The 15,225-nt window shown below is 36.4% G+C and overlaps 2 protein-coding genes across 2 annotated transcripts; one reads left to right on the top strand and one right to left on the bottom strand.

The window, feature by feature from the left end:
- Positions 1–81: 81 nt before the first annotated feature.
- MYB82 (myb domain protein 82) lies at positions 82–1,530 on the bottom strand. The gene is made up of 3 exons (XM_007013457.3): positions 1,374–1,530; positions 1,118–1,247; positions 82–927 (listed from the first exon to the last, which is right to left on the bottom strand). The coding sequence occupies exons 1-3, from the start codon at positions 1,498–1,500 to the stop codon at positions 429–431; spliced, it is 756 nt and encodes a 251-aa protein (XP_007013519.3). The 5' UTR covers positions 1,501–1,530; the 3' UTR covers positions 82–428.
- Positions 1,531–11,652: 10,122 nt separating this feature from the next.
- LOC18588800 (auxin-induced protein 22E-like) lies at positions 11,653–13,274 on the top strand. Its single transcript, XM_007013454.3, has 4 exons — positions 11,653–12,191; positions 12,438–12,694; positions 12,802–12,883; positions 12,968–13,274. Exons 1-4 carry the CDS (start codon positions 11,839–11,841, stop codon positions 13,017–13,019), a joined length of 744 nt encoding a protein of 247 aa, XP_007013516.3. The 5' UTR covers positions 11,653–11,838; the 3' UTR covers positions 13,020–13,274.
- The last annotated feature ends 1,951 nt before the right edge of the window (positions 13,275–15,225 follow it).

Raw genomic sequence — 15,225 nt, 5'->3', positions numbered from 1 at the left:
CCTTTTCATCGTGGGGGTACTTGTCTCCTTTTCAGCTTTTTTTGGGACGTGGATTCCGATTGAACTGTAAGACTGCTTGAATGGTGACACTAGCATTACACACATTTGCTTAAATTAATTGACTCCTGAACACTTTTTATTTGTCTCTCAACACGGAAAGAATTATAATTTTAACTTAAGCATTAGGATAAAAAATACTAGTAAGTTAAAATTATAATCCTGACTTGCTTACACTCAACAGCGCTCAAACACTGCTTTCACCAAAAAGCAGTCGTACCATGCACTCATCTCCTGCTAAAGCCAAAAGCTCTTTGCCCCTTGGAAAACTCAAAACTCCCAGCAGGCCAGCCAGCCTGCCAGCAAAAGTGCTCGTCCCAGGTGGTGGTGGTCCACGTATGCTCTGCTGTCCCTCAGGCAAGAATTAATGATTAGATTCCAAACTGATCTGAATCTGTCCCAAATGCTTCGAACAGAACAAAAGAATCCAAGTAGGATGTGAAAGGCTCTTCATCAAACACAAAATTTGAATAATTAGGGTGCATCATCAGTGGAGTTTCTACTATGTCGTAGGCATACTCATAGTTGAAGCACTGAGCCGCACGTTCCATCCATGTACTATCCGTAATGCTACTCTCTTCCTTCACTTCTTGCATTTCCTTCTTCTCATCCAAATCCAATCTCCCTGTTTTTGTCTTTTCTGGACTTATGCCGAAAACGGGCTGAGAATTATGCACGAATTGGCTTGGTTTCTTGCTATCCTGCACCTGCTGCAGGGTCTCCTTGTCTAATTCGTTGTCACTATGTTGGTTGTTTGAGTCAATAGTTTTTCTTTTGCCTAAAACGCTTTTCTTGTTCAAATGGGTATTCCAATAGTTCTTCACCTCATTGTCAGTTCGACCAGGAAGTCTACCAGCAATTAGAGACCATCTGCACTTGTAATCAAAAACCAAAACCGTCAAATACACAGACGACAGAAATGTTGGAATGCATGTATATCTGATGATGAAGTTCTAATAGGATAATAAAACCATGAAGGTATAATCTAATAGCAACAACTTGGTTAATTCTTTTAAATAAACAAGGTTCGAGATCAAATGGTGAAAACGAAAGTACTAACCGGTTACCAAGAAGCTTGTGCATTCGGATAATAAGGTCTTCTTCCTCCTTAGACATTCCACCACGTTTTATGTTTGGTCTGAGGTAATTCTTCCATCTTAGTCTACAACTTTTCCCTCCTCTCATCAACCCTGAAAATATAAATATATCATATACATTTATAAATAAGCTTAACCTACTTACAGCCAAGCGAAGGCTAAGAGCTCTTGCTTATAAAACTTGGCCATCAAAGTTCAGGATGAGCAACAGATACATACCTGATCTCTTTGACACGGTTGCCCAGTTGCCTTCTCCATGAGTCTCTATATAATTTTTTAAGATCAAGTCTTCCTCAGGTTTCCATAGACCTCTTTTTGGCTGTGGCTTCATTTCTTTATTCTCCATTCTCTTGCTCTCTTCCTCAACAGGCGCACGAAAAGGATGTGGGAGTGGGGTGAATGTTGTTATTACATGGTTCAAATGACAAGGAGATTATATATAGGGAAAGAGAAAAGTCTAGCAAACTGCGAAGTCATATCTTTCATCAACTAGCTAAACATTCGTGCGTTAACAATACTGAAACAGTGCTTAAATGATTGACATATGGGGGCCCCCCCTATTTTGGTTTGCTTTATCTTTGCTTCACACCATCTCTCTGTAAAAGCAAAGCAAATTCGAGTTACCTCTTCCACTTTCTCCCTAGAGTCACGAGTGAGAGAGAGAGAGACAAAACCTGGAACGTGCATCATCACCAAATTATAATATTATAGCTACTAGCTACTCTAAAAGGAAGTTGTACATGTACTATCATATATGCTTCCTATTCATCCTGTTGTAAATGGAAACTTTTTGACATGATTTTGACTGTGTTTAAGATTAATTAATGTACGGTTTTGGAGAAATCATATAAAATTAAAATGATGTATGTTGATAGCTTGCTAGAATCTAAAGATTTTAAGTTATTTTTTATTGATTACTCATCCTCGATGATGATTTCCTCTCTTAATATTTTATTAATATTATTTTAATTATTATAATGTATCATCGCAAATGTTACAATAATATAAAAATATTATATTTTGATGTATCGAGTTTATTGTAGTGATTGTTATCTTTTACTAAAAGGTTCACTATTTGTTCAATAAAAAAAATTTGAGAATTCGAATATCTTAATTTTTGATAAATTTTTTGCAAGTATGAAAAAAATTATAATCCTATTTTAATTAACTCTAAAATTGAAATTCAAAATCAATTTAAGTCTCTATCTCCTAACTATTAGTAAAAGGAAAATGTGCACATGTTGCACACCAAGTACTATGTGAAATATAGGGTAATAAAAATTTGAGAATTAGCTAGGGTTACTCTCCACCCTTTCTGATCCTCAAAATGTTTCAATGACTTAGTGCAGAATGAAGGAGGATAAAGGAAGGTTAGTTGAGCCTAATGCAGATGCAAACTTACATTGTCAAGAAAAAGGCTGAAGTTCTAAATGAAGCAAACCCAGAATTCAACCAAATTTATGAATTAAAATATCCCAATAATGGATGCACCGAGCACTTTGTTTGACTTCGATGCTACTAATGATGGAAAATACAGACAAGAAATACAATCAAAATGATGTTGGGATATGTAAATGATCTGAGACACCACTATCTCCCCAATGCAGCTTTTGGGAGCCCCATGAAATGACATGCATTATCATGAGTGTTCTATTTTTTGTGTTGCGGGAGGGGAGGGGTGCATTGCTTTTGTACCATTTAATTTGGTGGAGAGAATGTGATCAATTTTTTAAAAATAAAAATAAAACTTGAAGATGTGGAGGGAACAAGGCGAGGTATGAATGAATTGCTTTTCAGTTTTCAGTCGTCTGTGTCAGCTCAAGAGGAATTTTGCTTTTGATTGCTATGATTTTAACTTTTTTCAGCTCCTTAGGTTCAGCAGTTTGTCTCAAAATCTTTGCCACGATAAAAACAAAGTGGTATCAACAATCATGCCCCTTATCATTGAGAAAGCAATGGGGCTCAATTCCAATCCAAAGCCTCTTCCAGTTGGACCATTTCCATAAATTCACGAGAAACGTTTCAACAAAGGTTGAAGCTACATACTTATAAGCTTCTGTGAATTGATTACCAATCTTGTCTTATTCGGGCAGTCATTTCTAGTTACTACTACGCATTTCACCTGAATATTTCTAGCATTTTACCGGTCATTCCTACTTGAATATTTCCAACTTTTAACTAGTCATTTGAAGTCACTGCTACCCAATTTACTCGAATGTTTCCAGGTTGCACCATTTTACTAGTCATTTCATGGCCACTACTACCCATCTTACATGGATAACGTATATTATATATAAACAACATGGATTGCAGATTGATTTCTTTTCTTTTTCTGAAACTCCCAAAATATATATATATATATATCAAGACACCAAAATGCTAACAGTTTTGACTGGTGGTTACCTGGGAATGTGTAACAAAACCATGGCGCCTTAGCCCTTACCCTTGGGCCTTGGGTTGACAATTTACTTGAGGAGTCTGATCATGTCGATAATCGTGCGGATTTTGTTCCATATTTAAATATTTTCATTTGACTCGAATTAAAATGGGCACTCAATATTTCTTAAAGTTGTCGGATTATATAGCTCTTCATCTTGCATGGTATTCATTTTTCTCTTTATTGTTTTATGTTCAACTCAAGTCCTCCTTATCAGCAGATATCCCAAATAAGAAATTTAAAAAGAAAAAAAAAAGCACATAAACCATGCAAATTGCTAGCTAGGAAGGGAATACAGCAGTTAAGCAGAAGCATTTCAAGTTAAAGATGAAAGATAAGAGGAGCAAGAAAGTTGGTTGCCAACTTAAACCCATTTGAAAGTTGGAAACTCTGTGTCCTTGAAGCTTGTCAGAATGCTACTGTAGCATTATTCTCTTCTATCCTGCTTTGCTTTTCTTTCATGTCATTATCACAATGTAAAGGTCTTTCCAACATTTCACATCCTTTTACTACCTGTTTACAAAAACTTTATATTTTGAGAGGTAGAGAAAAATGACAACTTTACGTGGACTGCAATCTAGATATTTGTGTTCATTCCTCAATAGATGGTTAGTGGGGATTTCCCCTTTACAGAGCGGATCAAAGCTGCAATCAAATCCCAGTCTATCTCCCCCTCTCTCACACCACAATCCTAAAGAAAAAGGCTTTAGGGATTGGATCCAGGATGTATCCATTCCATTCTGTTCCATTTCTTTTCTGTTGTCTCATCTCATATAGGATCAGTTTAGCTAGCAAAAGGATACATGCATATTCCTATCTAATGCCTCGTGTAGGTTTTTCTCCTGAGGTTTTGCTCTTGATTCACATGAAATTATTGTTCAGTTCACTTCATTCTATGATCTCAATAGCTTTGGAATTCACCAGACCAGGAAAGTATGAAATGACTATAAGCAAAAACAACAATGGGATTGGAAAATATAATCGTATGTAGCCAATTTCTTGGGATAAGAATGTGATGTTACGATGTGTGCACATATTACGAAGTTTGAGCATTAGTCTACTTTTAAGCTGGAACGTGGGGTAGGCATTAGATCACGATTCCCTTCACTTTCCGATCATTTCCACAATGATTCACTTTTTCCGCCTGCCAATTCATATAAAATCTCCCCACTTCACAAGTGAAAGCGACCAGCTCCAGTCATCATCAAGCTCCAGATTAATTCCCCCTTACCTCTTTCTTGCTTGGAAAATGGGTGTTAGTTTTCCCATTTTGCAACCCATGATCATGATAAGCACATATTCCTGTAAAAATCCGTTGTCTCTAGCAATCAAAACACTATAACCAAAGTTAAGATAGGACTCTTCTCTCATGCCAAGATTCTGAATTTCAGTTATAAGACATGATGACAAGATTCACGTGCACACATTTGTTTGAGAGCAAGTCCATAGTAGGGACCATAACCAGCAAACTTAGGGGAAAAGAAATGCTTCGGTCCATTCCTTTGTCCTATTACTATGCTTATTGTGAATCCTATATCCTATTTTAAGAAAGAAAAAATCTTAAGATTCTAAAATCGGAAGTCTACAGGCTTTGTCCCTGTATTACTAGGAAGAAAAAAACAACCATTTTAGCTGTCAACAACAATTGCCCTTGTATGTCCAAAGTGGGGGTGTTCCTTCATCTTTTTGTACTAACAAGTAAATTTTGATTAACTCCTAAATGGTCAAGAGCCACATTTAGTAATGTTGTTTTCTAGGGCATATGAAAGTTAACAAGTATTCCAAACGCATCTATGAAAAGCCTAATAGGGATTCTGCCTCTTAGATGTGATGTTTTGGTCTACAATATTAATTTTCCACTTTGATTTGTGTCGGTGGATCCCATTAACATTTTCGTTAATCACTGAAATTGTGGGTCAATTTAAATGTTGATTAGGACATATGGGATGCCAATGCGTGGCTCTCTCTCTGTCTCCTAAAGCAATTCTATGTCGGTGGAAATTTCGAACCCTCTACCTATCACATACAAAGGCTAATGATTTCCTAACTTTTATATCCTACCAATTTGGATTTAGCAGAAAAGATAGAAACAAGATAACATCACCAATAAGGCACACTAAATTGTAGATATTATACTGTTTAACAGACATTACCAAATCAAATGCTGAAGTTTGTGCAATGCCCGGGTTTGATTGTAAACACTAAAGCCCCCACCGCATTGCCGAATGAGACCTACAAATTAAGGGAAAATTAAGACTGTAATGAACATTCAATACAGACAAGGAGACTGTGGAACGAGATCTAACATGTTTTCCCATTGAAGGAGCTGAGCTGGTATAACATGAGTGAGAATATATATATATGGTCGACAGTTTTGCTTTATGTTTGCTTTCTATCCGGCCAAATTCATCATGGTTATGGCTCAGGCAGTGGCTTAAACATTGTCAAGACTCAAATCTCAACTGGAAAATTGGGTATGATGTAAATTTATAGTAGCCAATGCAAAATAAACTGTGGAAGTTATATAAGCAATAGGCCCAACAGTGGCCGGCCCAATCTACTTGTATCAACCATCACTTGACAGTAATTTATGAGTTTAAAACACTTTTTTTGGGAAAAAGAAGAAGAAGAAGCCTAAGTGGATATAACCAAAACATAACATTCCACGCTTTTGGGTGCACTAACCTAACCAGCAACAAAAACCCTTTTTTGTTTCTTTGTTTCTTCATTGGTGAGAAAAAGGGAGAGAGAGAGAGAGAGGAGAGGAAACGAATATCAAAGGAATAGATACTTGGATGCTTTTCCCACTAGTGCATTTCTTTTTCTTTTCTTCCATGCCTTTTATTGACCCAACACTAGAAAAAGCTATAATATCTAATGACAGCGCAACCATTGTTAGTAATAGGCTGAACAAGTTTTGAAACCTTCTAAAAACTTTCAAAGTGAGAGTCCTTTTTCATCTTTCATTAATGCCTTAGTATTGTCTCTTTCCCATCTTTTCGTAACCTAACATTGCTTAAACATGAACCCCCAGTGGGCCAACCATGTTGTTAATGTACTAAACGAACTGATAAATTTTGGAGTACAATTCACCCTTTAAAGAGAAAATTGGTGTAAAATATTGTTCCGATTAAAATTTCCGCTTAGTAGAAACAAATATGCAATACCATTTAAGATGAGAATCTTGATACTAGTGGGCCAACAAGAGATTGTTGGTTGGAAAACGACCCATAAGAGTCGAAAGACGTGTTAAAAAGCCAAATGGGTTGGATTCATAATTCTACTTGGGTCCCAATAATTCCCATGGAGTGTAACAGTAGGAGCAAATTAATTCTAGGCCTTTAGGTGGATCAAGGCTGGGTTTGTCCATGGCTCTATATAGCAAAGCTAGGCTGACGAAAAAGGACAAGAAGACTTCAACCTGTCATCTATATCGCCCCCCACGTGTGACTGTGATGCCAATGCCATCCTATTCCTCCCCCGAATCCAAAGGAGCAGATGGTTCTTTCTTGAGTTTGGGACTGGAAGTTAGTGAGAACATTGAATAAAATGAATGAGACAGCTCGGACGGTGTCCATCTCACAAGCTGTTCAACTTGTAAATGGAAATCTTGGGAAAATCCAAACCGACAATGTCACTGCAATTACAACCGGTTATCCTCCTCTTCTCACAGTTATATATATACATACATATATGTATATATATATATATATATGAATTTTTTGAAATATATTTTCCTTTTTAACATTAAAATTTCCAACTTTACCATTTTTACCATAATTACTTGGACTATAAGTTCAATGGCTCTCAAAATATATGAAATTTTGGAAATTCAAGATTTGCTATGTGAACTAATCATATGATGTAGTACTAATTTGTATATAAACTTGCAATTGATGATTATCTATTCTTCTGAAATTAAGAACATACCCAGAGTCAAATTTCACCATGATATTATAATTAAATTTTTATTATTAACTTAACAAAGATGAAGTTCAAAAATCTAATATTATGAAAAGTTCTTACAAAGGATTATAAAGCATGGTAAAACAAAATAGATTGAAGGAAATTTGAATTGAGATTTGCCTTGTTGAATAAACTCGTGTCCTTTTAATTGCTTATGGACTATCTTTTAAGAAATTTATGCTCGTTTAAATCTTATGACTATGATCTTGAAAATTAATTACCTTATAATTATTATTCACAATTTATCAGTGACAACGATTGACTTTGAACTTGGAAGATAGCTTCGACATGCAAATTCTTTCTTTTCTTTTCTTTTCTTTTCTTTGCTTGTCTTAGAGTAGGGTTGAATAAAATGAATAACCCCAAAGGAGGGGGACCTCTTTGGAGATACAAAATCAGGCTCCCAAACAGCCTAGTTACTAGACTGCCCCTCACCTACATTTCTAGACTAGTTGAAAATAGCCTAAAAAAACAACGCACTCATCAATCCCGCACAAACAGGAGCCATGAGTGAGTGGTAGAGAATTTCATCCAATTCTTCACCATTCAAGTTGCCTAATTGAATTGGATTCACTCTCTCATTGATTTGCGCATGCACATAGATTAAATTGACTAAACAAAGCAGTCCCCCTCCCACAAAGGGTGATAAAAGCCCTTGCACTCACTCAGGCACTACGCCAAATTCACAAGTTTTTGGTCCACATTGCCTCCCTAGTAATTAACTCATCTTAAGTGCTGGACCACGGGGTGGGGGGGAGGTGGAACTCGTGGATTGTGTGTGTTTCGATCCAGCTCCATCCAAAGGATGGAGCCAGTCTTATCGCTTGTTCGAATGTAGGTTGCATCATGCACCGCCGCGTGCGGGTTGCCCCGCCTTGACCGTCTGTCTCGTGGGCTTTGCCACTGCCTCGGGGTTGGGGGGGGGGGCCTCCATCACGTGAACCCCGCATGGCTCCCGTTCAATCTTGTCCATTCTGTTGCTAGCAAAGCAGCAATGGACGAACGTGAGTGAAATCTGTTTTTTTGGGTTTGAGCTTTGAAGGGGGGCAGTGTTGCCCAACTTCATTCATTGGAACCAGCTACTTTTGCTAGCATCAGGCAAAAGTGAGACAAAAATCCAGAATAAAATATTTAATCAAAATTTGTGCTATTAAATTATGTTTATGATTCAGCACCAAACATAACACAAACAAAACACATAGGGAACATGTGTTTTGTTTAAGCCTGACAAGTTATCTTTTTGGGAAGACCATACGGACAATTTTGCTGTGGGTTGCATTCTCCACAATGCTTTCTTTCCCCCCTTCTTTCTCTCTCTCCATTCCCAGACTAAGATAAAGACAGAAAAGAAAAAGAACCATTTTTTTTTTCTTGACATCAAAAGATGTGGTCTGCCCCCTTTAAACAAATATTCTTTAAGGAGTTCTTCTATGTTTGTGAGTGCAATTTAAATATATATAAAAATATTTTGCATATAGTACTCTACGTGTGGATCAATTAATTCTTGCTTTCATTGCATTATTTTATATTTTATATAACTATCAATTAGGAGATCCGTGCTAGGTGGCTACTTTTGTTCCGTACAAGTTCATGTTTTTTATTTTAATGAAAAAACAAAGCAGTAATTATATGTTTTCTACACATTATTTAATTGTTAATTTGTTATGTAAATATAAATGCAAACAATCACATTCAATTTTAGGGTACCAATACTTTAGAGCCTCTTTGGCTTAGTTTTTTTTAACTTAAAAACTATTATTAAGCTTTTATAAAAAATAATAATTTTTATAATTAAGTTAAAATCGTTTAATAAACTATTTAACAAAATAAATTATATAAATTTTAATTTTTATTAAAATTACTATAAAAGGTATTCATGTCATCTTCAATCATCTAATAAGTTATAATGTAATACTTCAAGTTTATATATAATTTCAGATGTTAAAATCAAAAAAAAAAAAAAAAAAAAAACTCTCAAACTTGTATAGTAACAATAGTATTAGATTTTTATTGATCTAACAAACAATCGGATCGTAATACTTCAATTCTCAAAAAAGAAGAGAAAAGAGAAAACGATGTATTTAAAATTAAAATCTATTTTAGTGAAAAATATATAAAATCTTTAAATAGTATATGAATGCAGTTTTAAATTTTAAATTTTTTTTCTCTTAATCTTTATAAGAACAAAAAATTTTAAATTTTGATATTTTGTTATTGGATCTTCTGGTTTTTTATTAATTTTGGTAGAAAGAGATAGAGAAGAGAAAAATCGTAATTTATATTGAAAAATGGTAATTTGTAAAGGAAAAGAGAGGAGAGGAAGATTGATTGAGAGAGAGATATTTTTTAAAAAATTAATATATTTTTAAAAGAAGAGAAGAGAAGAGAAAGTATAAGCTGAAAAAACCGAGCTAAACAGGTACTTTAAGCTAAAAAAAATTAGACGAAATTAGAATTGTGAGAAATATGGTCCAACCAACTTGACTAAAAAATTGAATATAAAGTTGAATTTGAAATTAGGCAATCGAAAATTAGATATAATCCAAGATTCAGTGCATCAGCCTCTCACACCTTTCCTTCAAAGCAAAGCAAAGTTTTCAAATTCAAATATTATTTACAGATATAGTTTCTACAAATAGGGAAAAAAAAAAGGAAATTGTGGAATTTGAAAGCAACAGGTAGAGAAATTGAATTGTTTAGATTGATTGTGTGGTTTGAACATCTCATCAGTAAGACAGCGAAGCTAATGAAACGTGCGAGATTGGGCAAGTGTTCCGAAAGAGAGAAACCGAAGACGTGGCAATGATTTTGAATGCAAGGGGAAATGGAGAGGTGGCCCCCCACCCCGCCCGTATGTTTGACTATCAAATCTGTAACCTAAACGGGAATTAAACTCTGTTGCTCTCTCTAAGCTTTGCTTTCAATCTCATGGGGCCCCTCCCCCTCTAAACTCAACCCTACTTTCCAACCCTCCCACTCTCCCTACAGGAGCGTGTCGACAGCACAGCCTGGTTCCACCTTTTTTCACTTTTTATCTGCGTCCTGATTTGAGGTTAGAAGATGAGAGGAAGCAAGGCAACCACGAAGTCATGCCTGGGATTTCGAACTAGTTGTTACATGTGTGTGTTCATATAGTGTGGGGCTTAGTCTTGGTGGTTTTAGGGTTGGTTTAGGGTTACAAAGACGTTGAATTGCTTTCACAGAGTAAATTCATTTGTCCAGCATAAAGTGACCACATTCCCTTACTTTCAGAGCCTAAAAAGTTTATATGGTCAAGAACTCATGTTGTCCGTTTTCACATTGTTGGGAGTACATATTCCCCTTGTGCATGTCTTTGAGAGATGTACAAGAAAAGCTTTTGATCCATTAATTTAATCAAGTTGATGTAAAAACATCGTATTCCAAAACCATGGTTTTATGGAATTTAGTAAGGTTGTCTTTGGAAGAAGAAAATTAAATTTCAAATCTAGTATAAATTGTTAATATAGCTTCCATAATTATTTTTAAATTCATGAATTTTTAATTGTTGGTGAATTTGAAATACCTATAAAAACTGCTATCAACAAAGTTGTGTAGTTTAAACAAATTTTTAAACGTGCATTTTCTTTAATAGCAAAAATAGAAAGGGAAAAAGAAAGGTAGTAGTAAAGATCAAATTAATTTTTGGTTTTATGGTACTAGAGTATTTAATTTCTTGAGTACGAAAATCCCAACTCAATTAATAGCCAAGTGATTCATAAATAGACGCCCTACAAAAAAATCAGGACTGCTCTGCTGGTTCATGTGTTTCCCCCCTCTCACTGTGGAAATGCCGTCCAAGTGAGAAAATGAACGAACCAACGGAAGAGTTACAAAGAAAAAAAGGACGGAAGACCCAGTTTAGGTGCGCGTGAAATCCTTACAAAAGACACAGGCAGTGTAGTTAACAAAGATGCAGAAAACAATGGGAAGCAACAAAGGAAGCAGAAGGGGGGCAAATAGGTCGGCTAAAAGTGAAGCAAAGCTTGGACCCACTTCAACAAATGTTACCCTCTGTCTGCTAAATGTCCCCGTCTCACCGCCTCGCATTTCATCTTATATTAAAATCCCCCGTCTTTGCTACCAAGAAACCAGATTTCTTGACTCTTCATTTTTTTTCCCTTTGCTTTGCTTCTCTTACGCCGTAGCATAAGAGCAATTGCACCTTGCTTCTTTTAAAGTACTCTATTTTATTTTTGGAGGCAATCTTTGTTTTGGTAGTGTTGGACAATTTGGATCAGGGACTAGTTTCAATTTATATTGATGTGCATGGAGCTCCAACTGGGACTTGCTCTTCCAAGTACTCCTCCTATTCCCATCAAGATGTTCGACCTAAACAGCTACGGTTATGAACCTAGGGAGGCTTTGGGTTCCAACATTTTGAGCTGGCCTTTGCTAAAACTGGGTCCATGCGACATTAACAATATTAACAGTAGCAGCAGCAGTAGCTCTAGCAGCAGCGGTGGCAGCAGAAAACGCGGCTTTGATGAAGTAGTACTGTTTGATGAGAACAGAGCTGTTCCCAAAACGCTGCCTCTTTTGCTTTGGAGTAACCAACCGAATGACGAAGATGACCCTAAAGATCTCGAGGACAACTCTTCTTCTGCCATTTTCAAGTACTTTTTCTTTCTCTCTCTCTCTTTTCTTTTTGTTTCCTCTACGTTTGTTTCGTGCGCCTGTCTTGTTTCTTTGTTTGCACTTGATCTCTGTCGTGTTTCTTTTATGCGTGCTTTTCAGTTTTTCAGAACAAAATCGTGCAAAAACTTTTGTTATTAGGTTTTTTTTTCCCGGGTTGGCAATTTTCTCGATGACTGAACTTTGTGAATTTTTCATTTATGGGGTTTAAATCTTTGGTTTGATAGGAATGATGGAGAGGGTTTAGTGGGGTGGCCACCAGTTAAAACCTGGAGGAAGAAGCAACGCCGCCAAATTCCTGATGGTGGAGCGCAGAACAATAGGGTAGCTGCGGCGGCGGACAATGGCTGTGGTGTTAGAGCTTCAAATTCCACGTTCGTGAAGGTAAAGATAGAAGGAGTTGCAATTGCTAGGAAAATTGACCTTAGCGTCCATCATTCCTTTGAAACGCTCACAAGCACCCTGATGAGAATGTTTGGTATTTGTAAGTAACCCCAATCCTTGCTTAAATATAATCCTAATTTCAAACATTAAATTTTGATTAACAAAAGCATGAGTTAACTGTTACTTTCCCTTCTTGTTTGGAAACAGCTGATGAGAATTGGAAGTGCTTTAGACTCACTTATCTGGACCGCGAAGGAGACTGGTTGCTTGCTGAAGATGTGCCCTGGAGGTGCTTATTTTGGCCTTAATTTTCTGGGTTATTTTTGTTTTCTTTATAGGTAGAATCTGATGGAAATGAACTTGGTTATTTCAGGACCTTCATTCGCTCCTTGAAATGCCTCAAATTAATTAGAATCAGAGGCTAGATAGTGGGTTTCTCCTGCGCCAACACATCAAACTATCAAAATCGTCGGCCATGTTCTCAGCTTCCTTTTGATCTTAAAACGAATCCTGGTGGCCCTTTTTTTGCTTGGAATTTTGAATGACTGTATGTAATATAATAGTGTAATTTAACTCTCTTTGTGTAAAATCTTAAAACAGCAATCAGCTCCATGACAACTGGAAAAGACTATTTTTTCCCTGGTAGAAGAAAATTAATTACTTGTTGCTTATATTTTCAATCTGCTTGAGACACCTCTTTCCTTTAAGCACAAGCACATGACACCATATTTAAGTGCAATAACTTTTAATTCTCTGCTTCAATTGATCTCAAGCATTTTCACGATACTACTCAACTTTTAGGTATTCCTGAGCATGAAACAATTCCGGCCCCATCAAAGAGGGGCTTTGATTTCTTTCTTGAGTGGAATGTTTCTGGCTATCCTTTATCAGAAGGAGACATTGTCAATTTTACTGAAGATTTAGCTTTTTAAGCTTTCCAGTTTGGTGTATGATCTCTTGATTAAAGATTTGATCTGTTACTAATTAGTTGATATATGGTCCTTTGATTAGATATTTTAGATTTGAATCTGGGCATCAGTGCTAAGTTAAGGACTTGATCCTTAATAATTAGTTGGTGCATGATCTCTTGATTTAAAGGCTTGATCCATTATTAATTAGTTGATGCATGATACTTTGATTAAAAAATAAGATTCAAATCTCCTTCCCTTAATTAAAAAAAAAATCTAATGTGATGATGGAAACATAACTATTTAGGGAAAGCGATACTCAATTAAATTAATAATCACAAATTTGATTAGATTTGCCTAAAACGTAACAATCATAAATAATTGCTTACTCAAGTAATGTCGGCACCCTCTCGTTTGTAAATTCTATTTACAAATTAATAAACAGTACCATTGAAGTTATCAAATGGGATATTGATCTATATATTTAATTTAACTATGGGCTCCCTCCTATGCTACGCCTGCAGCTCTCCATTTAGCTAATTGATTTGAATTTGAATGTCTCTTCTTTAATTAAAATGACATTGAAGTAATTAAAACAACGCAATTTTAAAGTCAAAATGCTGTCACTACCTTTGCCATTTAAACTAAAAATGCTTAATGGCATTGGCACATATACCTATTGTAGAGGGGGCTTTTGTTTAGGAAAAGAGGACGTGTTGCAATGAGTGAATAAGGATGCGCTAGAGGCGATAGAGAGGAAGACTAGAGCAGTCTTTGAAGTGTAAGTGCTTTGGGTGGCAGGTGGTGAAAGATAGGAAAAGATGGAAGAGGTGGCGAATAACAACGAATTAGAATGGCTCAAAAGAAAGAATGCTTGAAGGAATCTGGAGAGAGCTTTTTAGAGTAATCTCTACTAGGTCTCCAAAAGTCCCCACATACCTTATAAGTTCTCACAGTTATACTCAGTAGAAACGGAGTTGCTTAAAAGAGCACATTCAATCATGCGAGAACGTCCTTGTCATGGAAAAACAGATAAAGAACGATTTACAAGATATTAAAAAAATGATCATCTAATTAGGTAATGGACGTAAGTTTTGGGTAAATAGAGCAGTAGCATTTGAAAGTGCGTCACATGTATTTTTAAAGAGTAAGGAAAGAGAAAAGGGTAAAGCACGTGTATTTTAAGGAAAGATTAAGAGGAAGTCCTCTTAACTATCTCTATATTTGAGCCACCAAGCAAACTTTCTAGAACATTCCAAATGTGAAGGTAACTCATGAGCCCTATCACTTATTTTGAGTTACTTCACTTCCTTATACAAATAGCTATTCTATGTTTGTTCTTGGGTGTTTCCATGCTTGGAACTCCCCTAGGCGCTTCTATGCTTGGAACTCCCCTGGGCGCTTCCACGCTTGGAACACCCCTGGGCGCTTCCACGCTAGGAACACCCCTGGGCGCTTCCACGCTAGGAACACCCCTGGGCGCTTCCATGCTTGGAACTCCCTGGGGCGCTTCCGAGCTTGGAATACCTCTGAGGTAATTTTCTTGTAAATAGTACATAATAATAATTAACCAAAATTGAGTATCTACATTTCCACGCTTGAAACTCTCTGGGCACTTTTGCACTGGGAACATCTCTAGGCGCTTCTACGCTTGGAACATCCCTAAGAGCTTTCACACTTGGAACATCCCTGGACGCTTCCACGCTTGGAACACCCTTAGGGG

This window comes from Theobroma cacao, chromosome 9 (assembly GCF_053813885.1).
Source record: "Theobroma cacao isolate CCN51 chromosome 9, ASM5381388v1, whole genome shotgun sequence".
NCBI lineage: Eukaryota > Viridiplantae > Streptophyta > Magnoliopsida > Malvales > Malvaceae > Theobroma > Theobroma cacao.
Note: the sequence above shows the minus strand (reverse complement) of the source record. Positions and strands in the feature narration are given on the sequence as shown.